Source organism: Lissotriton vulgaris, chromosome 10, assembly GCF_964263255.1.
Source record: "Lissotriton vulgaris chromosome 10, aLisVul1.2, whole genome shotgun sequence".
In the NCBI taxonomy this organism is placed as follows: Eukaryota; Metazoa; Chordata; class Amphibia; order Caudata; family Salamandridae; genus Lissotriton; species Lissotriton vulgaris.
The window spans coordinates 803,900,533-803,924,090 of record NC_141698.1 but is presented as its reverse complement, the minus strand read 5'-3'; the positions used below and the strand labels follow the sequence as shown (position 1 = coordinate 803,924,090).

At 43.9% G+C, this 23,558-nt stretch overlaps 1 protein-coding gene across 1 annotated transcript in view; it reads left to right on the top strand.

Annotated features, from left to right (window-relative positions):
* Positions 1-23,558, top strand: part of LOC147688814 (transmembrane channel-like protein 2) — a 523,112-nt gene that overhangs the window by 99,532 nt on the left and 400,022 nt on the right. Inside the window, exon 9 of the mRNA XM_086939828.1 lies at positions 3,283-3,471. Coding sequence (XP_086795954.1) covers positions 3,283-3,471 — 189 coding nt within the window. The remainder of the gene's footprint in view (positions 1-3,282; positions 3,472-23,558) is intronic.

Here is a 23,558-nt window from a genome sequence, read left to right as displayed (position 1 = left end):
TTTTCTTCTAGGACAGCTACTGTCATTTTAAAGGGAAAATATCTTTAGGGGAGGTTGGCACTCTAGGGATGTGCTAACCCTAAATGTTTGTATGAAACAATTTTAAATACTAGGCATGTTATTTTGTGGGCTGTGAGGCCTACTTATAGGTGACTTATTTAATATATAAAAGCATGGTTCTTTCCTGTCAATACGGGTTATTTTGACAGGAGTCCTTGCATGTTAAAGAACTGTCGGAGTTAGGCTACACAGCAGGTCTAAAGCCATGCTTTCTTTGCCAGCCCAGTGGATGGGACAACATATGCTGCAATCCGAAGACGACAGTTAACTGTACCATTCCATTGCTGCATTTACTTCACCATATTCATACTCCAATTGGGAGTTAGCCAATTTTACTGGTTTTTTAGGGGTCAGTGCAAACCAGCATTGACTCAATGTGCAGTGTTCTAAACTCAGAACCATCTGATCCCAAAAAATGGGGCAAACACACAAAAAGAGGTATTTTCTCACACCCGCTCTAATGTATGAGACCCATAACAAATACATGAATATGGTTAGGCTTGGATGAGATCCAATTTAATTACAACCTGAAGCCACTTAATAGCATTCCATGCACTGATTGAGATGAGGCAGTTAAGTCTAAATACACTTGAAAATTATTTAATGCTAAAGAAAGTGTACTCCCTTCTCATAGTTACAAACCTATTAGGAACACCAAATTATCAGTAAATAGTGCAAGTTGGTTCCTGAAATCCTGCGCACGTATGTAACAACAGAACTCTTTGTGAAACTTTTAAATATGTGTTCCATTTCCTACAATTTCTTCCTTCCTTTACAAGATAATATGTGCACTATCACTATACCAATAGTGGAAAAAAACTCTTTCTTGCATCTCTGTGTACATTTACCAATGGGAACAATTATTGGGTGACTGACTACATCTGCACATAGTGCCAATAATACACTCCTTCTAAGAACCTCATCTTTATTCATAACAATCAGCTGGTAGTGCTCAGACTCCGAAGAAAGCACGAAAAGCAGAATAATTAAATAGAATGGGCCCTGCATAATACAACAGCTTTTAAAACGTACTAAGGTATGATTCAAGGCTGACTAAATTGAAAACCTGATCACAAATGGCTCATAAGGTAAATTATAGTCAATGCAAGGGTCGCAAGGGTCTTAAAAGCAGTTGGTGAGCATGCCTATGTATGGTGCAAAATGTAAATAAACAATTTAATTAATTGTACCTGTAAGTGACTGAATACTAGATGGCAAAATAACTTCTAGTAGAATGGTTTACAGAGACAACCTGGACAGTGCATTTTTCTCTTTTGTAGGTACAAGTAGAAGGTTAACATTGACAACAAGCATTAACTATTGAACAAAGAGTATTTGCTCTACACTGTCACCCGTACATTGCTGGATAAACTGACACTTAGCATATGTGGAATCATCAAGGACGCCATTTGGATGTTTTAAAATGTGTATGCATTTGAATGTTTGCTTTCTCCTGCGTCATATTTAGGATGTAGGTGGTGTATTTGCCTTCACAGTGTTCTTTGCTGCCTATAGTTAGGCCGATTATATGCAGTTTATCCAGCAATGTGCGTGTGATACTATAGTTAACAGAGAATGATGTGTACAAGTCGTTTATAGGGGATAGTGTTGTACAATTTTCTTCACAGCTTTGGTATAGATACAAAACACTTTGTTGATTCCTAGCAGACATGTTCACATACGTTTTTTGTTCACTGATGTTCTTCTAATGACCAAAGAAATGTTTGAAAGAAATGCAGGCATTAACAACGGTGGCCGATCTGCATTACCAGATCAAAAAAGTCTGAGTAAAGAACATGAGGCGAAGGGGGACAGTTGACTTGTGGTTATTGAGATGGGGGATTGGTGCCAGCATCTTTATTATCCAATATTGCCCTACACCTGGGGGCTACAATAGGGCTGTGCACTTCAAAAATGTTACGACCCTCATCAAAGGGACATACGGGCACATGCATCATTGTCAATTGCATTCCCAAACGGTGCGAATCGCAGTTTTTGGCAGTTTGCGAATGCAATTGACAAAATTGGGATGCATCATGTTTTTTGCCATTTTAGAAATCGCAATCATGTTGCGATTTCTAAAATTGTGATTGCATTTAAGAAATCGCAATTTGAGATTTCTTAAATGCAATGCATGAATATTTTAAATTTGCGAATTCGCAAATAGGGCGAGGTAAATTACCATGAAGTTGACCTTCATGGTAATTTGTGAAAACTTTCAAAAATGCATAAAAGTGCATTTTTGAAAGTTTCATTTTACACACACACATGCCCTTGGGGAATGTGTGTGTGAAAAATGCACTTAAAGGTATATTTCAGGGGTGCACCTTGAAATTGCATTCTCAATTTGCGATTCGCAAATTGCTAATCGCAAATGGAGAATGACTTCCTATTGATTCCTATGGGCCTCTTGGCCCATAGGAATCAATGGGAAGGGATTCCTTAATTGCGATTCGCAAATTGTAAATCGCAATTAAGGAATTTTTAGAAATCGCAAAAAAATTGCGATTTCTTGATGCATAGCCTTTTGCGATTTCTTAAGTGCGATTCCTTAATTTTCACAATTAAGAAATCGCAAACGGCAACAATGATGCATGTGGCCGAAAATGTTTAAGTAAGTTGTCAGGGGTATTTAAACGAAATATCGGAGAAAAAGTATCATGTGGACAAAATATTGAGTCAAGAATGTCGAAGACAAACATATTGTGAATATAACATCTTCAAGGTACGTAGATGTAGAGTTAAGAATAGTAAATATATGCTTACCTATTTCCACTTACCTTCTCGATAGTTTGGTCGTCAATATTTTTGACAAGATATTCTGTGCAGACGATATTTCTGTTTCTAGTATTCTGTCTGTGAGCTGTGCCAGGTCTGCCCATACAAAACAATCTCCAATATTTCAGTCATTTTGGCTGACCATGCAGTGAAGGTTTAACAACTGAGTGCAGTGTAACGTAGAGTTATTTTTGTGCAATCAATATTTAGCTACTATCGGTATGCACACCATGAGCTTGTTTGTGTTTCATTTGAGTGTCACAACTTGATGTGAATAATTTCAAAATTGTCTGGCTTATCAAACTACTGTGCATTAGCTATACTGTACCGTGAAACGATGAATTAATGTGCTATCTTCACAAGTGCAACCAGTTGCCATGGCAATGTTTTGGGAAGTCTATTCAGAGCAACTCAAGCTCATTTTGTGTTATTTTTTCCCCCAAGGAGTCTATTGTAGATGAAGAAGAAAGCAATAAAGACGAGAACATCCATCTGACACGATTCCTGCGGGTTCTGGCCAATGTGCTCATAATATGCTGTTTATGCGGAAGTGGCTATCTCATCTACTTTGTGGTAAAACGGTCCCAGACATTTTCAAAGATGGAAAACATAGGATGGTATGAAAGAAATGAGGTACTTTACGCCATGCATTCACTTACAAGTGCCCATCAACTGCATGCTGTTATGATGCGATTAACTAGATTTAAGTGATACATTTCTCAGAACGTTTGCATTACAGAATTGGAATTCTAAGTAATTACATTAGTGTATGTCTACCTGCTTCTGCTTCTGTGTAGTGTTCGACTGAACGAAAAGTTCTTGTTGCAACTCCAATTAAGAAGCAACTGAAATGAGTAAGTAGCATACACCACATTTTACGCTGTATTCTTCACTAGTAATGGCGGTTATCCCTTTCACATATTACACCTGTATTATATCCTAAGTGTAGATATAATATGTGGAGTGGTGTGGCTCACTGGTTAGAGGCGGCAGACCCGAGAGCAGAGGACGGCCTGGGACCAGGGTTCAATTCCCGATGTGGCAGGGTCGTGGACCAGGGTCAGCGGACTCGATAATTCTCGCCTCGGTGCCTACTCTAACCAGAGATCACACTCGGCAACTCTGGGCATTAGCTTGCCTCATCTCCACAACTGCCCCCCACATACGCCGGGGATGCCTGGTTTCACCTTGGAGATACCCAGTAGGGACCATCTCACAGGGAAAGCCAGGACGGGTTCCCCAGCGGTCTATTGTGCAGAGATACTCCTTCGGGAGTCGATTCTAGCTTGTTAGAAACCCGCAAATTAAATTAAGACATTTGTAATAAGGCGGACTGGATATCCGTAAGATTGTAACAGAATAACCCGTCCGCCAAACTCTAAATCAGGCACTTAGTTCCCCAGTTCTAGGTTGAGTTGGAATCCTGATTTATGAACAGGAGCCAGTGGTTTTTTAGGAGTCATTATCCACAATTGTTGCAGAATATGTAACCGCAGACATTGAACCCCGTAAATATGACTCGTGCTAACAAATACCACTCATACTGTTATTATGATTTAACAGTGTGTATTGAGAGATTAACACATGTTGCGTAAATCACATTTAAAAAGCATAAAGGGGAGCTCTGAAAAGTGCATAAGCGACAGCGCAGTGCTCAAGTGATAATCGTGTGTAACAAAAGAAAATGAAGGATGGTTCATAGTAAAAGACATTTACGGCCTGTGCAAAAACGAGAGGACAGTCAAAGCACAGTGGTAATACAGAAAAATGTGTGTAACCATTAGGGGAAAAATGCATAATCCAAGTAAGCAGACCATGTATTGAAAACTGGTGCTGAGGATTTAACAGTCTGGAAGGAGCAAAGAGCACTGCAAAAAACAGAGGTTCATGCTACCAATTCTAACTAACTCACCTAAAACGAGATTATATTTAGTGGAGCAATTTCATACTTTTTTCTTGTACGAATTTTGGCAGGTAATACCTGGTGGTATTTGCGCTGTAAAATACTGCAATATTTAAGTTATCCAGCTCAGAAAAGGAGATGTACTGTATTACCATATTCTATGTCTGGACCGGAAGTTTAGGATTATGCAGTCTTCTCTTTGCTTTAGTTCTCAGTAGTCATGTAAATAAAACAATGAAGAACACAGTATTTATTATTTACTACAATACCCATGAATACACAAAGCTACAACACCCAATAGTGCAAGGAAAAGTAACCAATCAGCATAAAGAGGGTCATATAAAGCGTAGGGGCATATTCTCAAGAACCTGTGATAATCACCGCAAAATTAGCTTAATGCAACTCTTCACATTGCAGTCTATTGTGGGAAAATAACTCTGTGTTAACGTTGTATTCTCACAACGGCTGTACCATGCGATAGTCTCACTGTAACACGTCAAATGTCCACGATAAAATCACAGTGACAGAGATAAAAAAGTAAACCCCAACGCAAAAAAAGTTCAGATGGGCCCAACCGCGATAAAAAAAACAGCAATATTCTTCCACTGGGCTGCAATTCACTCATGTCAAGCGGAAAAAATCAGTATAAAAGTAAAAACAACAGCAAAGCACAATGGAGGTAGCTGGAGCAAGTACAGAGGACAACCAGAACCCCACAAGCCCCCCGGAGGACAAGCATGGGACCTCAGGGGTTAGGGAACGGCAAGGACAAGAAGAGTATGAAGAAGTGGTTCAGTCCGCAGGAAAACAGGATCCTGATAACGGAGGTGGTAGAACACCATCAACAACTGTTTGTCACCTCCACTGTGTCATTGGCAATGTAAAATGGAATATGGCAGTCCATTGTGAACAAGGTGAATGCAGTCGAAGTGCTGAAGAGGACAATGGAAGAGTTCAAGAGGCGCTGGAATGATGTGAAGCGCAAAACCAAGAAGAAACTCGCCAACAACTGGAAGGCAGCAATGTAGACTGGAGGTGGGAGTCCAGCGCCACAGGAGGACCTGGACAAGATGGAGAAAATGGTGTCCACAGTCATCAGTGGGGAGACAGGGGCAGGAATTGAGGGACCGGACACTGCTCAACATGACCGGACACAACAGCATCAGGGTGAGTAACGACCAGGGATGGGGGGACGGGGAGAAGGGCACAATAGTACACATGCACAATTAAGGAGAGCACATCTGCAGACAAACCATGCACCAGACCCCCAACTCCCACCAAGAGAACAATGTCCCCAAGTATGCGACATCTCAGCACTGTATAAGCACATAATACAAAGACACACCGCATTAAAGGGAGAAGGGGCCGCAAAATCGGAGCTGCAGGGGCGACTCCCTCAAAATGCTGCACACACACATAACAGGCAGAGCACATCAACATTGACAACAATGTGGTACAAACCGCAACATGCACACAACAGAACAGAGGACACAATTGGTACCACCTGTGTGTAGAAACTGGCCAATCACATTTGGCATTGCAGGGAAATGTGAGATCATGATGTACAAGTACAAACACACATCCGTGATGGTGTCAAAATGTCCACTATCCTGCATCAAAAAGGCAGCTCCTCCCAAACAGACGATTCAATTCAAATAACTTTATTTCGATTCCACAAGGAAATCATAAAAGTATACATCAATTTAAAAACAAAACAATCTACCATAAAATCACAATACATATTTGCAGGATAAAACCCATAGTACAGCTTAAAACTAAATACCATGAACATTCAGTATCTATTTCTGATCATCAGAGCTGATCTAATAAAATTCAATACAGCATTACAGGTGTTTGCAGTTGACAGAGATAACAAAAATTCATAAGCTTCTTTTTAATAGCACGTTCCAAGAGATAATAATAATGGTCTGATAAAGGTGTTTCTTGGGACCTTATACAAAGTACAAAAGAGAAAAAGGTGGAGAGTATTTTGCGAAACCTTATTATTACAAGGGCAACAAGGTAACTTCTCCCACCAACCCCCCTGCTTTGGAAAAGCAAAGAGGAAGTGTAAGGTGCCAAGTCGAAATCTTGTAAGATAAAAGCGCCATTGCGTGTTCATAATATATGACAGATAAAAGGGTTGGACTAGCCTTCCCCGTACCCGTGATACATGATCATTTGTCTTTAAAGAACCCAGTTTAACACTATAGGCATTTTTAATAACTTCCTTAGCATCCTTACTAAGCATATCAGGATTTGTAAACATATTTCCCAACCCTATCTTATAGAGGGTCTCCCTGACATATCGTAGCCATGGGATTTCCCTGTAATGCTCGAGTTTAAGGCAATCTTGAAGGATATCTTTAGTTAATTTCAGTTCATCAGATTGCCAAACTTTAGACCATAATATTAAAGGTGCAACGTGAATAATATCGCTTACAAACTCAATTCCAACCTCTCCGTGGCAGAATATGTTAGATGTGCCCGATGGGACAGATAATAAGCGTTTTAGAAACTTATTCTCCATAATCTGTATTTTTTCACAATTTTGTGACCCCCAAACACCAGCACCATAGGTCAGAGCAGAAACACATTTAGCTTTATATAAAGATGTTATTTCAGCTATACGTCGTTGTCCTAATTTACTAGCAAAGCGAAAGAGAGCTTCAATTGACTGTGTAACCTTTTGAACTCTGGCTGACAACAAAGGTTCCCAGTTCAATTTTTTGTTAAAAAGGTTTCCCAGATAATTGAAGTTATCAACTTTCTCTATATTGGAGTTCCTCACCCTGTATTTGCAAATTTTTACATTTTTCGAGCTGCAAGTCATGGCAAAAGATTTAGTAAAGTTGACCCCTAAATCTAATTTTCCCATAAACATGTCGAAAGCATTCAGACAAATCTGCATGCTATTGGGAGTAAGGGCCACTAGGACAGTGTCATCTGCATATGACAACATTGGAATTCTTTTGCCGTTTATCTTTGGAAAATCAGCACCAGTTTCTAATAGAAAGCCCTCTAGACCATTCGTATAAACCAAAAATAGAAAAGGGGCTAAAATACATCCCTGTCGGACGCCTTCGGTGGATAATATAGGTCTTGTTTTCTCTTCTCCAGGGCCATATCTAATTCTGACCATTGTAGCAGTATGCAACCTGCGGAGCAAAGTAACCAAAGGCTCCTCCAACCCCATAGAGTCCATCATACGCCACAATTTATCCCTGCATACCGTATCAAATGCACTGGACAAGTTCATAAATGCCAAGTGAATAGAACTATTCTTTGCACCCATGTACTTGCCCATGATCAGTGCTAGATTCAAGCACTGCTCAGTAGTTTCTTTCCCCCTCCTAAAACCATATTGGGATTCTACAATAACCCCGCTGACTCTGCCCACGATTCTAGACGCGCCAATATTACCCTACCCATTAACTTGCATGATGCGTCAATTAATGATATTGGTCTATAGCAACGTGGGTCAGACTTATCACCCTTTTTGAAAATAGGCACCAAAACTGCCTCTTTCCAGGAGGTCGGAATGGGCCCCAGCACTAATGCCTTAAAAACATTCAGAAGTAATGGGGACCAGACCTCCAGATTATGTTTAAAAAGGTCTAAGGGTACTGCATCAGGGCCAGGGGCCTTTAAAGCCGCCCCCTTAGTCAAAGCAAGCTCCACTTCCGAGAGCGTTAATGAGTCACTAAGTATCTTTGCTGATTCCATGTTAACATTACAGTATTCATCCTCTCCCGTGGTAGCAGTCTGTAGTTTCTCCTTGGGATTGAAGATTTTACTATAATGAGCTACCCAGGAGTCTTCAAGTATATGCACTCGAATGGTATTTTCTTCCCCTGTTTTTAAAAAAGGCCTATTTATTATTTCCCAAAAAAGTCTATTATCCTTTAGATCAACCGCTTTATCCAGGTCTTCCCATGCTTTGGTCCTCAAATCTTTTTTCCTCTTTCTAATTGCCTCCCTGTATCTTTTCCTAGCCAATATAACCATGTCTCTATCTCGTGGGTCATGGCGTAATGCCTTAGTTAAATTTGTTTGAGCTGAAGAGCATTTAGCATCAAACCATTTAGGCCCATTGTGTTGATTCCTCCCCCCTATTTTTACAAGAAGATGAGTAGCCACATTACCCATTAATATTTCGAAATTCTTAATTATGTGGTCTGGATCAGAAATAGGTGATAGACAAATTTCTATCTGAATCGCGTTTTCCTTAAAAATATCCATTTCCAATTGCCTGACAGGTACTTTGTTCCACTTTAGAGTGACGCCCTGATTCTGACTGTATACTATAGGTTGTTCCGGACCCGATTTTCTTTCAAGAACCATGTTAAAGCTCAAAATTAGGGGATTATGGTCACTGGCTGGGTTCGCCTCAATTTTAAAGTCCTTCAAGAAGTGGAAAAACCCTCTAGATACCATTGCAAAATCGATTGTACTCGTTCTGCCCCCTGTGCCTTGAAAGGTAGGTATAATCACAGTACCTGAAAAGCTGGGCATATCCAGGATACATAAATCATTGTTCATGACAATACTATTTAGAGCCTCCCCTTGTTTGGTATGAGTAAAATGGGCCATAGGTTGGTCATTTAGATCCATCAGACCACACGCCTTGTACCCACTGAACTTACATAACTCACAATTAAAGTCGCCTGATCATATGATGGAAAGAGGGAAGACCCTATTTGTCACCTTAGCAATCTCTACCTGTAGGTTATCTATAATTACGGTTTCATGGGGATCAAATATATTATGCTACCAATTAATAAGAAGAACAGTTTCAGGAAATAGATCCTTAATGATAAGTAATTGGTACCAAGGTGATTCCACCACTCTGTAAACATATCTTAGATTATGCTTTACAGAGATTGCTGTCATAAGCCCACCCTTAGCTCGTCCTGATTGCGATGGTATTGCAGGAACATTAAACATTTGAAAACCATCCAGACTCTGGTCCACAGTACTCCATGTCTCCTGTAAACAGACTATGTCAAAAGAATCTACGTATTCTACCCAAATCAGATCCTCCAATCTTTGCCCAAGGCCCGCAATATTCCAGGAAATTATACGGAAATAGCTAACCTCCTCTCGATTACCCTCCTTTACAAGTTGTGTTTTAGTTATAGAGTGAGCTGGCTCACACCCATCTACAATATTTCTTGTACCATTAATTCCCACATCAACAACCTCATGAGTAATTATATCATTATTTCCCACAACAACATCATCCTGAGCATTTATAACTCTAAGAGTACATATGCTATCCCCACCCCTTTGATCTAATTTTGAGTTTACATTTGATTTGTACAAAAGTCCCATACTCCCTTGAACAGAGTCATTCCCATCATTACCATAATTTACAAGATCATTGTTTTCTTCAAAGTGGGTTTGACAATTTTCACTAGCCCAGAAATTCTCTACACGATTTATATTATCATTGGTTGTTATTTTCATTTCACTGCAGAGAGTAAGATGGTGATGGGACTGCACCAACCTAGGCATAGCATCCTCAACCGGAGAAGAAAAGGTAAATTTATTGTTCCAGGGTGATAAACTTTGTTGAGAAATTGGATTCAGTCAGTCATTTAAGTTCATTGGGGATGGAACATATTTGATAATGGAATGTTCCAAAAGTCCTTTGGATTTGTAGGATGGTAATTATTTGACCTAGGGGTACATATTAGGGTGATTTACCAAAGGAAAAAAGTTAACATTTCTATTAGGGTAGGTAGAGTTAGGTTTATTTCTAAATTGTTTCTGATGGTAAAGGGAGTCCAAACCATATCTATACCGGGGTTTATTTGAAGAAAACATCATGTTTTCCGGATAGAAATATGTCAGATTCCGTGTTGACACTCTGTAGTAAAGAGCCACCACACAATAAAGGTTCCAAAGTCCGATTTTATTTAGTCATAAGTAAACAGGTGCTCCCAGCTTGGCGGCAGACTCTCACAACGAGCATTCTAATACGCACTCCCGGAGGCAGAGTGGGCTGTACCAAGAGGGGAGAGGGGAGAGGGGTGGGTAAGGGGAAGAGAGAGAGAATACAACACACCTTCCCCCCTAAGGAGAACAGAAGAAGAAGAATTGCGGAGCCCCAGGCGGGGGGGGGGACGAGAGTGAGCAGTAAGAGGGGGAAAGGAGAAGTGAGAGATGAGTGGAGAGGTGGCGTGGACGCAGGAAAGGAAGAAGGGGGGGGGGAGAAGAAAACTGGAGCTATATCAAAGGAAACATTTAACAGGAAGCTGTAAAACCATCTTGTTAACCTCAGTATAGAACTGACAAGAAGTAGTCTTGAGCGTTAGGTTCCTTTGGTCCACTAGGTCCCGCAAACCTCTATAAGGAACTAACAGGGAGAGGACTGGGACAGAGGGTTCATATGTTCCACAAGGTCCCACCCTATATACTGGCTTTTCTCGCACAGGGATGAGCAACTTGGTGTCACAATGGGTGTGGCAGAAACTTCCTATCCCTAGAACCTCCTCTGCCACCCCACCATACTCTTCTTAAAGTCTCATTGATGAACCTCATGACCTTGGTTAAACACAGATATGAGAACTTCATCCCTCTTCCACCTTGGGCTCCCCTTAGAGTGAGCAAGCCCAACAGTCTATTTCGCCATAAAGTTCCGCACTTCTTCTATTAGTCTTTCCATCCCCCTCTGGGAGGGATGATCCTGGAGGTGACGCTCATATCTTATTATTAAGGCAGTAAATTGGACCAGGGCACTGCCCGGCAACTCCTTCTAGCACACTATGTCTCTCTTACAATGTCATTCTCTGTGACTGGTCTAGGCCACCTTTTACCCTTCCTCCCTTGGCCATTACCAGAATCCAAACCTTTATCGAATTCCTTTTCAAACAGCTCCCGATCATCAACCAGATCTTCTTCTGCCCTAACTCCGTCCTCCTGTTTCATCACGCGTCTACCATAGGAGAACTCAGTAGTGTTTTCTGGGTCACGAAAATTATGCTTTTTCCTATAATCATAGAGTGAACCCTTCTGCCCTGACTGGACCATTAGTGGGAAAACTTTTAGTATTTTCTGCATTTCCTTATTCTCACTCTCCAACTTCCCACTGTAGGGCCTTTGCATGTTTTTTCCTTTATTCTCACTCTTTGGTTCAAACAAACTTGAGTCAACCTCTCTTTCCTGTTCACAATTGACCACATACTCCTCCCTAGTTTTAGTCTTGAACTCAGACGATGTGGTTCTTTGCCACGTCTCTTTGCGATTGAATTGGTTACTCTTACATTTTATCCTTTTCCGCTCATTTGCTGTAGCAATTATGCGTTCTCCCTTCCTTACGAATTCTCCTTCTTCTCCAACTATACCCTCTCTGCCTTTTCTCTTGTGTTTCTTACGTATTTCTCTTTCATCCACCCAACATTGGTAAGATTCTCGTTTTTCTTTAAGTTTGTCCGTAGCTGTGTTTTCTCCGCGTTCTTTAATACTTGCAGCACCTTCACAAACTACTGAAACCTTGGAAGGCGGCGTGAGTACCTTCAATGCACCACTGTTGGACTTGGCCCTTATGGCAGGTTCACCCCTAATCTTTTTGCTTTTAATCTGTGATATGCGTGGATGATTTTCTGGTCTGTGCGCACTTTTTCTCTGTGTCCCAGAGTAAAGTGCGTGCATGTAGTGAGGCTGGCCTGCTCTCCCATAGGGATGCATGGGGAATGTCTGTGTCCCTAGTAATTCCTGATGTGTGGGGAGTGCATGCTCGAGTTTGGTATGTGCGTGTTCGTGGGAATGAATGCTTTGCAATGGTGTATGTGGCATGTGTGTGTCATGAGTAGAAATGCCATTTCAGGGACTTGGCATATTACTGTAAAATATGTCTGCAGTGTGATTGGCTGGAGCTGGCTGGTGAGCCTGGCTCCAGGAAGGCTGGATGGGTCTGCCCGGTGGTGAGTGTGAGATCAGCATGCTTGATGGCTTGGGAGGAGTGCCCCTGGTCCCTGCTGGGCCTGGACTTTCCCCAGACAATGTAGTGCGACTGATGGCCCTAGCCCTGCCAGTGAATAGAGAGGGTGGTTGGGGTAAACAGAGTAGTTCAGAACCAGCTGCAACTGGTTTTTCCCCCACCCTGCACCCTTGAGACAAAGGGGTTTTGCTGTATAAGAAGGGGCTGTGTCCCCATACAATTGGTCCTGTTCTTGGTTCTGCCTAGGATCTTGCCAGAGGGGTCTGCTGCTGCTGCAGGGGCCAAGAGGACCGCCACTTGGCTGTCTCCCTGCTTGGAGACCCAGTGTGCTGGCTCTGGCCCTGCCTTGCCCCTCTGCCTGCCTCCAGACTCTGCTGGAGCTTTCCTGTGCCTGGAGGCACCCTGATTTTGATTTGTAGCGCTAGGAGCGCTTCCCTGGTGCCCCAGCGCTCAATAGCGCTTTGCTTGTCTTTCCAGCGCTGAGCGTGCTGATCCTGTGCTCCCAGAGCGCTTGGGAGCGCTTTGTCGATATTGCCGGTGCCTACCCGGCATTGGCGCCGAATTGCCGATTTTTGGAGCGAGCGAGTGCCCACCTCGCTTTATTTTTAATTTGAAGGCCGGTGCCACCCGGCATTGCCCCGTGTTGTTTTATTTAATTTCGAGCCGGTGCCCACCCGGCATTGCCAAGGAATCACCGCCGCAGCCCAGGAGCACCGAAAGCTGTTGCCGGGCCGCTGCCTTCCGCGACCCGGAAGTCCCGCCCCCTGACCCCCAGGGCCGCGCTGCCATTGGCAGCCCCGGCGGAAGTCAGGCGGGAAGACGTCGTGACGAGGCCAGGCGGGAGACCAACGAAGCCTGCTCCCGTGTCCGCGAGGCTCCCGAGTGAGGAGAGGAGCCCCGCGCTGCTGCCGCCGAGGAGACGCCTCCAGCCAGCAGACACCCGGTGAGTGCCTGAAAAGGGAGAGGGGCGTCGGGACACATTGCCGGTGTCCGCCCCTCCCCCGTAGAGCGAACTCGCGCTCGTGAAGATTGGGAGCCCCGAGGCTCCAGGGGCATTGATAGATTCCTGAGTCCCCCGTGAGGGACTCCAACTATCGTGGGCATAAGAGTAAAGAGCCTGCGAGGCTCTGGTGGCATTTTAAATCTTTAGAGCCCGAGAGGCTTCAGGGGAACATCTGCGTTTTCGAGCCCACGAGGCTCCGAGCTCCCCATTGTCCTGTGAGCCCAGAGAGAGGCTCATCGCCTGTGTTTAGAGCGCTGAGCTCTTTAGTGCTGGCCTATTTCGAGTGAGAGCCCTGAGAGAGGCTCTGGGGGCATTTTTGATCATCCTGAGAGCGCTGAGCTCTCTTTGCACCTTTTGCTTTGTGAGCCCCTGAGAGGCTCCTTGCCCACTTTGTTCTTGAGCCCTCCTGGCTCCAACGTTGTGCATCTGTATTTAATAACTGTCCAGCACTTAGTGGACAGTTGCCACGTTTAGGCTTTGTGTCTGTGCTGCCTGCGCAGACCCCCTGACACTGAGACTCAGGGCATTCCGCCCCTTTCGAGGCCAGTTGGCCTGAGGGACCTTTTGAGTGTTGTGCTTTGTGCACCCCGCGCATGGTAATTTCTTGTGATGTAATTCTTGCGCATGTGTTCTAACCTGTACCTTTTCTAAAAGTGACCTGATTAGGTATTTTATGTTTATCCCCTTTTGCTAAATGTGACCTGCATAGAGGATTGTTTATGTTTATTCCATTATGCTAGATGTGACCTGCATAGTGAATTGCTGATTCCGCTCACCTTTTCTAAAAGTGACCTGATTAGGTATTTTTATGGTTATCCCCTTTTGCTAAATGTGACCTGCATAGAGGATTAGTGATGTTGCATTTGATGTTTAGGTTTCCTTCCCTTTGCTAAGAGTGAATTGCTTAGGTGTTGGTATTCCTTCCTTAGGTCCTAGTTACCTGCGTGATTTACCTACAGTGTTTTAGGGTTGCGTAGGAGGTCCTGACTTTTCCAGTGATTACTGGATGTGTGTTGCATTTATAATTTTGGAGCTACTCATTCTATGTTTACGACATAAGTGTATATCTACCAGTATTATTATCTAACAAGTGCCTACCCCTGACAGTGGTCCATGTGGCCCTGTCCTGTACATAATTCCCCTTGTAAATTCTGCCCGTGCCCCTGGCACATTGTACAGTTTGCGTGTGTTATCTAATGTGTTTTGTTTATTATAATACAAAGGCTATTTTTTATATAACCTTGTGTGGAGTCTTTTCTTTGTGGTGGGCCTTGGGTGTTGTTGCTGGGGTGCGTGCGCAAATACTTAACTCATACCGCCTCCAAGTTTAGCCTAGACTGCTCGCGCCACGCTACCTAGAGGGCGAGTGGGGGTTGCCTTGGTGTGTGACTCCCCTGCCCTGACTTTAGAAATGGTGATCCCTGACTGACCTCGACGCGAGTCTTGGCCGGCCAGGGTCCCGTTTCTAACATTGGCGGCAAGCGGTGAGGATAAGGATTTGTGTTTGCGCTGTACCACAGTGGCGACAGGCCACACTTCAAAGCTCTGCATTTTTTTAGATAACCGCATTTTTGGGGATTATTGTTTTTTAGGGAAGTTCAGTTTTGCTTCTCCTGAAAGGTGTCATTTGTATTTTGTCCAGTACCTTGTTCCCCGCCCTGCTCCCAGAGTTTGGTACCTGTGTCGCTAGTGGTCAGGTTGAGAGAATCAGGGGTGGTAGAAACTGCCTTACCAGTCCGAGGGGAGGGTTGTGTGTGAATGAGTGTGTGTTACGCTGGACAGTGGAGTGCAAGTTCTGAGAGATAGGAATCTTGCTGAATTTTGTGATTGTATTCTCCTGTTTAGCTCAGACCCCCAGGTTCCCTGTGTCAAACTTTTCCCGAGAACGTCCGCCAAAATGGAGCCAGTTTTTGATCTCTGTAGTCTGTTTAGATACAGTAGGTTAGAGCTGGTCAGATTCTGTGAAAAGGGAGGCATAGAGGTGAGTGAGTTGGTTACTCAGTCCCAGCTTAGGGACAGCCTGATCCAATGGCAAAAGGATCAGTGGGATCTTGAGCACAGAGAGAGAGATAGGGCCCGGGCCGCACGCCATGAGGGTGGTGAGTCTGTGGGGAGCCCTGAAGATTCTGTTGATGAATGGGAGTTGGATGGTGATGACAGTGGATGGATGTCAGCAGAGAGTGAGGACCCCATAGATAGGGAGTCCCTTGCTGGGTCCAGTGTCAGTACCAGCGCCCCATCCCTTTCCCTGTCCCCAGAGGAGTGGTTGGATAGGAAGGAAGAGAGGGAGTATCAGCCAGCGTTGGAACAGCTCAGGTTGGAGCATGCCAAGCTAGAGGCTGAGAGGGCCTTGTTCAGGGAGAAGATAGCCCAAGAGAGTAGGTTACCCCCTGAGTGCATGTGTAATTGTCTGGATTCCCCAGGGAGGGTGGAGTCCAGTGGTGGCAGCTTTTTAAGTGTTGGTGTTGACAGTCCCACTCCCAGTTCCCCGAGTATGTTGCCTGTTTCCCCCGCAGAAGAGTTTGGGTTGAAGTTCAGGAGACTTAGGAAACTGCCTCATCAGTCTTGGGAAGACTTTGAGGATGAGTGTTGTGGAGCACTGTTTGATTGGGAAAAGGCTCACATGAACGACAAGTCTGGCGGATTGTCTTGCATGGTTGTCACAGAGCACCTGCTCAGTTATTGTGTGCCAGAGTTGCGCCAGCACCTGTTGAAGTTTGGATCGTTTAGTGCCTGTGAGCTTGCAGCGGAAGCCGACCGCTGGGAAGGTGCAAGAGGTTCCTTAACGCCGCTAGTGAGTGATTCCAATAATAGTGGGTCAGGTTTTCTCCAACCCAGCGTGGTGGAGGAGGGTGAGAGTAGCCCAGCTAGGTCTCAGTATAGTGAGGAGGGTGTAGGGGCTTGCTGTCTGTCTCAGTGGAGCGGAAGTGAGTGTGAGACCGAGAGTCCCCAGATGCCCGAAGCCCTGCCTCAGAGCCTGGATGGTTTCTTTAGGGAACACCAGGGTGGGGACCTATGCTTACCTGTTAGTCCACTTGAGGGAGATCTCCTAGTGTGTGGAGGACCTGGAGCATCTGTGAGCGAAGCTTCTGTAGTTGTGGAGTCTGGCAGTACTGCTCCAGTGGGGAGAGTACAGAAGTCCAGTGAGATGAGTGATTTGGGAGTGACCTGTGAGTCCTCAGAAGTCCTGGAGTGCCAGGCAGTGATTCCACCAAAGGTTCTAGACCGGAGGTTGGAGGTCCAGGTTCAGGGTTTGCCTGACCTGAAGGGAGGGAATACTGTAAGCAGTGTCCTAACCAGTTCTTTCTCCAGAGGTACCGCCCCGGTTGGGAGGGAGCAGGACTCTGGAAGGGGGTGCAGAGGGTGGGAAAGCCCACCTCTGACCCCGGTACCACCTGAGGGGTTAAACCCTAGGTTGGGAGAGTGGTGTTTAGAGGGTACCCCTCGCAGGAGGAGGAGGAACCCTAGGAGAAGAGGTAAGGGGAGGAGAGCCTTCCCTGAGACTCCTGGTCCACCTAAGGTTGTAGACCCTAGGCTGGAGAACCAGTGGCAGTCTAGCCCTGTCTTGCAGACAGGAAGAGTGGAGCATGGCTGTTATGTGCCAGGGGTTACTACCCCCTACTTGGTGAGTTGGCAGGAACCAGTGGCACCTGGGAGGCCTAGGGCCTGGTCCTCGCCGAGGGCAGCTGGGGATTACCAGTGGGGTAATCCAGTGAGTCCCTACAGTAGCTTTAGAAAGAACCCTAGGGGTTCACAGTGGCGTAAAACAGGAGGGTGTCCCTGCAGTTGCGGGCCCGCGTCCGTGTTTTATCGCCCCAAGCAGGTAAGTCCATCACGGTGGTGATTGGTCTGCCCTGCGTTTTGGCTGGTAGGGGGTTGTGTTGGACTTGGCCCTTATGGCAGGTTCACCCCTAATCTTTTTGCTTTTAATCTGTGATATGCGTGGATGATTTTCTGGTCTGTGCGCACTTTTTCTCTGTGTCCCAGAGTAAAGTGCGTGCATGTAGTGAGGCTGGCCTGCTCTCCCATAGGGATGCATGGGGAATGTCTGTGTCCCTAGTAATTCCTGATGTGTGGGGAGTGCATGCTCGAGTTTGGTATGTGCGTGTTCGTGGGAATGAATGCTTTGCAATGGTGTATGTGGCATGGGTGTGTCATGAGTAGAAATACAGTGGTAGTTGTGGGAATGCACAGCTAATGATTGAATCAATCAAGTTTATCTCGGTTAGATGATGTTTGTTGAATTTGGAGGTGCTCAATAAGGAGGCGTCGAGGGCCCTACAACGTCTAATTGGTTATTAGATGCGTGAGACCAGAGTACCTCTGGTATCATCCCCGGTTGGCACACTCAATGTTTGCATTTCTTTGGTGAAAGAAATTAGCTTCCATTCAATGTTCATTTTTCATCGTTTATTTCATGGATTTGATGATGGTTTATACCAATGCGTTTCAAATTACTTCATGATTTGTTGTCAATATACATAATCAGGCAATATCATTACGTGTCCAATGCATTTCGGGCATTTAGAAACATGCCCTTCATCAGGGAATGACACTAAAAATAATAATATAAATGAATGTCAATAGAGGCAAATCATGTACATGTAGTCATTGTCTAGTTCGAAAAAACGATATAAAAAAACATTTATCAAAAAAACATTTGTTTATCAATTGGCATGACATTCGATGCGCTTCATGTGGCTGAACAAAATAAGTTATAGTGTGAGGGAATTCATGCTGTGGGTTAAAGGAGTACGTTTCGAAAGTTCACTTACATGCCTGTGTTCTGAGCGGTGGATCGGGATCTAAAGGTAAATGTGGAAAAGTTCATCAGACCGAATACGCAAAAAAGGGGTTTGCCTACGCGTTACATACAAGGCTTTATGTTTTCTGAAACTGACCTGAGAAGTTACCGAGTGGCGCGTTGTGCCCGCAGCTCGTCTCCTTGAAACGCCGGTGAAAGCAAAAGCTTCCCGCGTTAGTAATATTCAAAAGAGTCAGGCGTCACGTGTTAGGTCACGTGTTTTCGAGATAGAAAGAAGACTGTAGTTCACGGTATAGGTTAAGAAGTCCGGACGACGAATTGTATCAAGCTGAACATAGCTTGTTTGATAAGAATAATAAATGGGTGAAAATGTGTTACAGGAGGTGTGGATTAAAGGCCTAAGTTGGAAAGGATGAAAAAAATATATATAATTTTAAAGGGTGAAAGGGGGATCGAACTGGCTTGGGGTTAATCTGTCAAAAACAAGGAGTTGTTCGTGTGGCTAACGTGCAAGTATGATGTCATCGGGTGAAAGATGGGTATATGCGGTGTCAAAGGTGTTAAGTGTTTGGGAGCATGCACAATTACAGCAATATCGATTTGCAGAGCAATAATCTTATAGGTAACACGCAAGTTCTATTCTGTCATTTAATCCCATGGGTTTTTGGCTTGACAATTTGTAAATCCAGTGGTTCTCCCGTTGTAGGAGAAATTTATTATTGTCTCTCCCTTCCTGTTTGGAAACAGTCTCTAGAATGATATATTTTACTTGGGAAACATTATGTTGTTGTTCAACAAAATGCGCAGACAAGGCTGATTTCAGGTTCTTAAGTCTGATGTTGGATCGGTGCTCAGTGAGGCGCACTTTAATGCGTCGCTCAGTTTTCCCAACGTAAATCTTTCCACACGGACATTTAATTCCATATATTAGATTGCTGGAGTCACAGGTGGCATTAACTCGTAATTTTATTGGATAACCTTGAGTTGGATGGTTTATGGTGTGTCCCTTAATAATGCTATTGCAGTTACCACAGTTTAGACAAGGTTTGGTTCCAGTGTATATGTTGGTATCATTGGGTTTGCTTTGTAGAATTTCTCCCAGATTTTTTGCTCTGGTGTACGCGAATATCGGCGGTTGACTGAATGCGTTGTTGAAGTCTGGTTCAAGATTAAGGATTGTCCAATGTTTCGTTATTATTTGTTTGAATTTCTTACTGTTGGTGGCATATTTTGAAACCACTACTGTCTGTGTTTGTTCTGGTTTAGAGGTTGGTGTAAGAAGTTTGGTTCTTTCCAAGTTATGTATCCTCCTCATGGTTTCATCCACAAGATTTTTTGGGTAACCCCTTTGCACAAATTTGTTGGACATTTCGCTCAGTCTGGTTTTGAGAGTGGTTGGATCTGAGGTGATTCTTTTAACCCTTGCCATTTGAGAGTATGGTAGATTTCTGATCAGATTTGGTTCGTGAAAACTCGAGTACAATAGCATGTTATTCCTATCGGTGGGTTTCACATAGAGGTCTGTGATGAATCCATTCGGAGTTATTGTGACTTTAACATCTAGGAAATTTACTGATGTGTCTGAGATATCCCAAGTTAGTTGAATCCTTTGGTCGATGGAGTTAAATATATTCAGTTGGGTTTTGAGTTTCTCTTCTGTGTCCGTCCATATGATGAAAAAGTCATCAATGTATCTTGATATCATCTTGAGGTGGTTTGTCCAGTTGCTGTCCTTTAGTATATGTTGGGTTTCATACCAGTGCATGAAAATGTTCGCATATACAGGCGCGGCTGAATTGCCCATAGCCATCCCTGTCAGTTGTTGATACCATTTGTCCTGCACTCTGAAGTAGCTATGGTATAAAGTGAACTGCATAAGTTCCATCAGAAACAGTTGGAAATCATGGTCTACGTCGATGTTTAAAATAGCTGATTCCATTGCCTCAATACCCATGTTGTGGGGTATGTTTGTGTATAGACTGCAAACGTCAGCAGTACATAGCAATATTTTTTCTTGTGGGTTTAGTTGAAGTTGTTGCAATTTGAGTAAGAATTGAGTGGTATCCTTTATGTATGTTTGGGTAGATTGTACCGATGGTTGAAGGTATTTGTCGATGAGTTGACCTATTGGTTGATGTATGCTCCCTCTGGTGGAGACAATGGGTCTCATGGGGGGGTTTCTGAGATTCTTGTGAATTTTTGGCACCATCCTTAGTGTTGGACTTTTAGGGTTGGTGGTTACGAGAAAGTTCTTCGTCCTTTCCGTGATGGTCCCCTGTTTGCATGCCTGGTCTATGATGTTTCTTAAAATTTTGGCATATTCCATAGTAGGATTGGAATCCAATTTGTTATAGATTGTATTATCCATGACTTGCTCCGTTACTTTGTCATTGTACATTGAGGTATTCATAATGACAATCGCTCCCCCTTTGTCTGCTTTGGTGAAAATTACTTGGTCATTGGTTGTTATTCTTCTCAATGTGTCCAAATCTTTCTGTGTGATATTTCTGTTTTTGGGTTTAGTATATTTGAGTTTGTTGAGGTCCTGTTTTACTAGATTTTCAAAAAGATCTAGGGTCTTGTGACTCATGGGCGCTTGGAATGAGCTCTGTGGCCGTAGTCCTAGTAGTTGGTCATTCTCTTGTGGCGGACGTTGTGGTAGAGTATTGTCAAAAAAATGTCTAAGCTTGAGTTTGCGCATTAATTTGAAAAAGCTGACTTCATGTTCCAGTTTGTTTGAGTAGGTGGTAGGTACAAATGAGGTTCCTTTCTCAAGTAGTTTAAGTTCATAGGTGTTAAAATATTGGTCACTGATGTTAATGACAAGACACTCTGAGGTTAATTCTTCTTGGGTTTTTTTTCCTTCTCCTTGGTTGTGTTTGCAGTGCTCCGAGTGTTCGGTGGGTCCCTTTCTTTCTCTTTTTCTTTTTCCTTTCCCTCTCCTGGGTCTCCTTTTTGAGCTTGGCCCTGATCTAAAAAAGGGCTGCTATCATGTGTTTGGCTGGTAGTGGCTTCCACAGTTGGAGTTTGTTCTTGTGGTGTTCTCATAGGTTGGCTGCGACGTGGTCTTTGTGTTGATTCGCTGTCTGTTGAAGAGGTGTCGGTGTTGGAGTTGTAAGGTCGGTTTCTACGTTTTTGGGCATACACATCGGCCCATGTATAGACCTCCCCCAGCCTATAATCTAAGGTATCCCGCTTGAACTTACGAATTTTACGGTCATTGATCTCCCTCGAGTGTCGATCAATTTGGGTCTTAATGTCTTCCAAAGTGGTTTTCAGTTCTTCCTCCGTCATCATTTTAGTTAGTTCAGTTGATGTTTCTTGGATTTCGACTGTGATTTCCTCCAAGATAGTTGATAATTCTTGAATGATCAAAAGAATTAGATCCAGAGAGCACTTGTTAAGGATCTCGTACCATCGTTCCTGGAATTTTTTAGAGTGCTTGCATAGGGAGGGTTTGAGTGCAATCCTTAGCCCACGTGGTATGCGTTGATTCCTATGGTACTTAATAAGGGTACTGGCGTGTAACTGTTGGTTTGTCTTTCTCTTGGTTAGATATAGTAGTTGTTTGATGTTTTGCTCTTTAGATCGACTTGTTGTTTCTTGCGCTAGCTCCTCCCTGATCAGAGAGTAGATTTGGTCCACGTCTTTAGCCTCAAATGCAAAGGTGGAGGCCCATTTATTATTCTTATCAAACAATCTATGTTCAGCTTGATACAATTAGTCGTCCGGACTTCTTAACCTATACCGTGAATTACAGTCTTCTTTCTATCTCGAAAACACGTGACCTAACACGTGACGCCTGACTCTTTTGAATATTACTAACGCGGGAAGCTTTTGCTTTCACCGGCGTTTCAAGGAGACGAGCTGCGGGCACAACGCGCCACTCGGTAACTTCTCAGGTCAGTTTCAGAAAACATAAAGCCTTGCATGTAACGCGTAGGCAAACCCCTTTTTTGCGTATTAGGTCTGATGAACTTTTCCACATTTACCTTTAGATCCCGATCCACCGCTCAGAACACAGGCATGTAAGTGAACTTTCGAAACGTACTCCTTTAACCCACAGCATGAATTCCCTCACACTATAACTTATTTTGTTCAGCCACATGAAGCACATCGAATGTCATGCCAATTGATAAACAAATGTTTTTTTGATAAATGTTTTTTTGATATCGTTTTTTCGAACTAGACAATGACTACATGTACATGATTTGCTTCTATTGACATTCATTTATATTATTATTTTTAGTGTCATTCCCTGATGAAGGGCATGTTTCTAAATGCCCGAAATGCATTGGACACGTAATGATATTGCCTGATTATGTATATTGACAACAAATCATGAAGTAATTTGAAACGCATTGGTATAAACCATCATCAAATCCATGAAATAAACGATGAAAAATGAACATTGAATGGAAGCTAATTTCTTTCACCAAAGAAATGCAAACATTGAGTGTGCCAACTGGGGATGATACCAGAGGTACTCTGGTCTCACGCATCTAATAATCATGAGTAGAAATGCCATTTCTGGGACTTGGCATATTACTGTAAAATATGTCTGCAGTGTGATTGGCTGGAGCTGGCTGGTGAGCCTGGCTCCAGGAAGGCTGGATGGGTCTGCCCGGTGGTGAATGTGAGATCAGCATGCTTGATGGCTTGGGAGGAGTGCCCCTGGTCCCTGCTGGGCCTGGACTTTCCCCCAGACAATGCTGGCTCCACCCCCTGTAGTGCGACTGATGGCCCTAGCCCTGCCAGTGAATAGAGAGGGTGGTTGGGGTAAACAGAGTAGTTCAGAACCAGCTGCTACTGGTTTTTCCCCCACCCTGCACCCTTGAGACAAAGGGGTTTTGCTGTATAAGAAGGGGCTGTGTCCCCATACAATTGGTCCTGTTCTTGGTTCTGCCTAGGATCTTGCCAGAGGGGGCTGCTGCTGCTGCAGGGGCCAAGAGGACCGCCACTTGGCTGTCTCCCTGCTTGGAGACCCAGTGTGCTGGCTCTGGCCCTGCCTTGCCCCTCTGCCTGCCTCCAGACTCTGCTGGAGCTTTCCTGTGCCTGGAGGCACCCTGATTTTGATTTGTAGCGCTAGGAGCGCTTCCCTGGT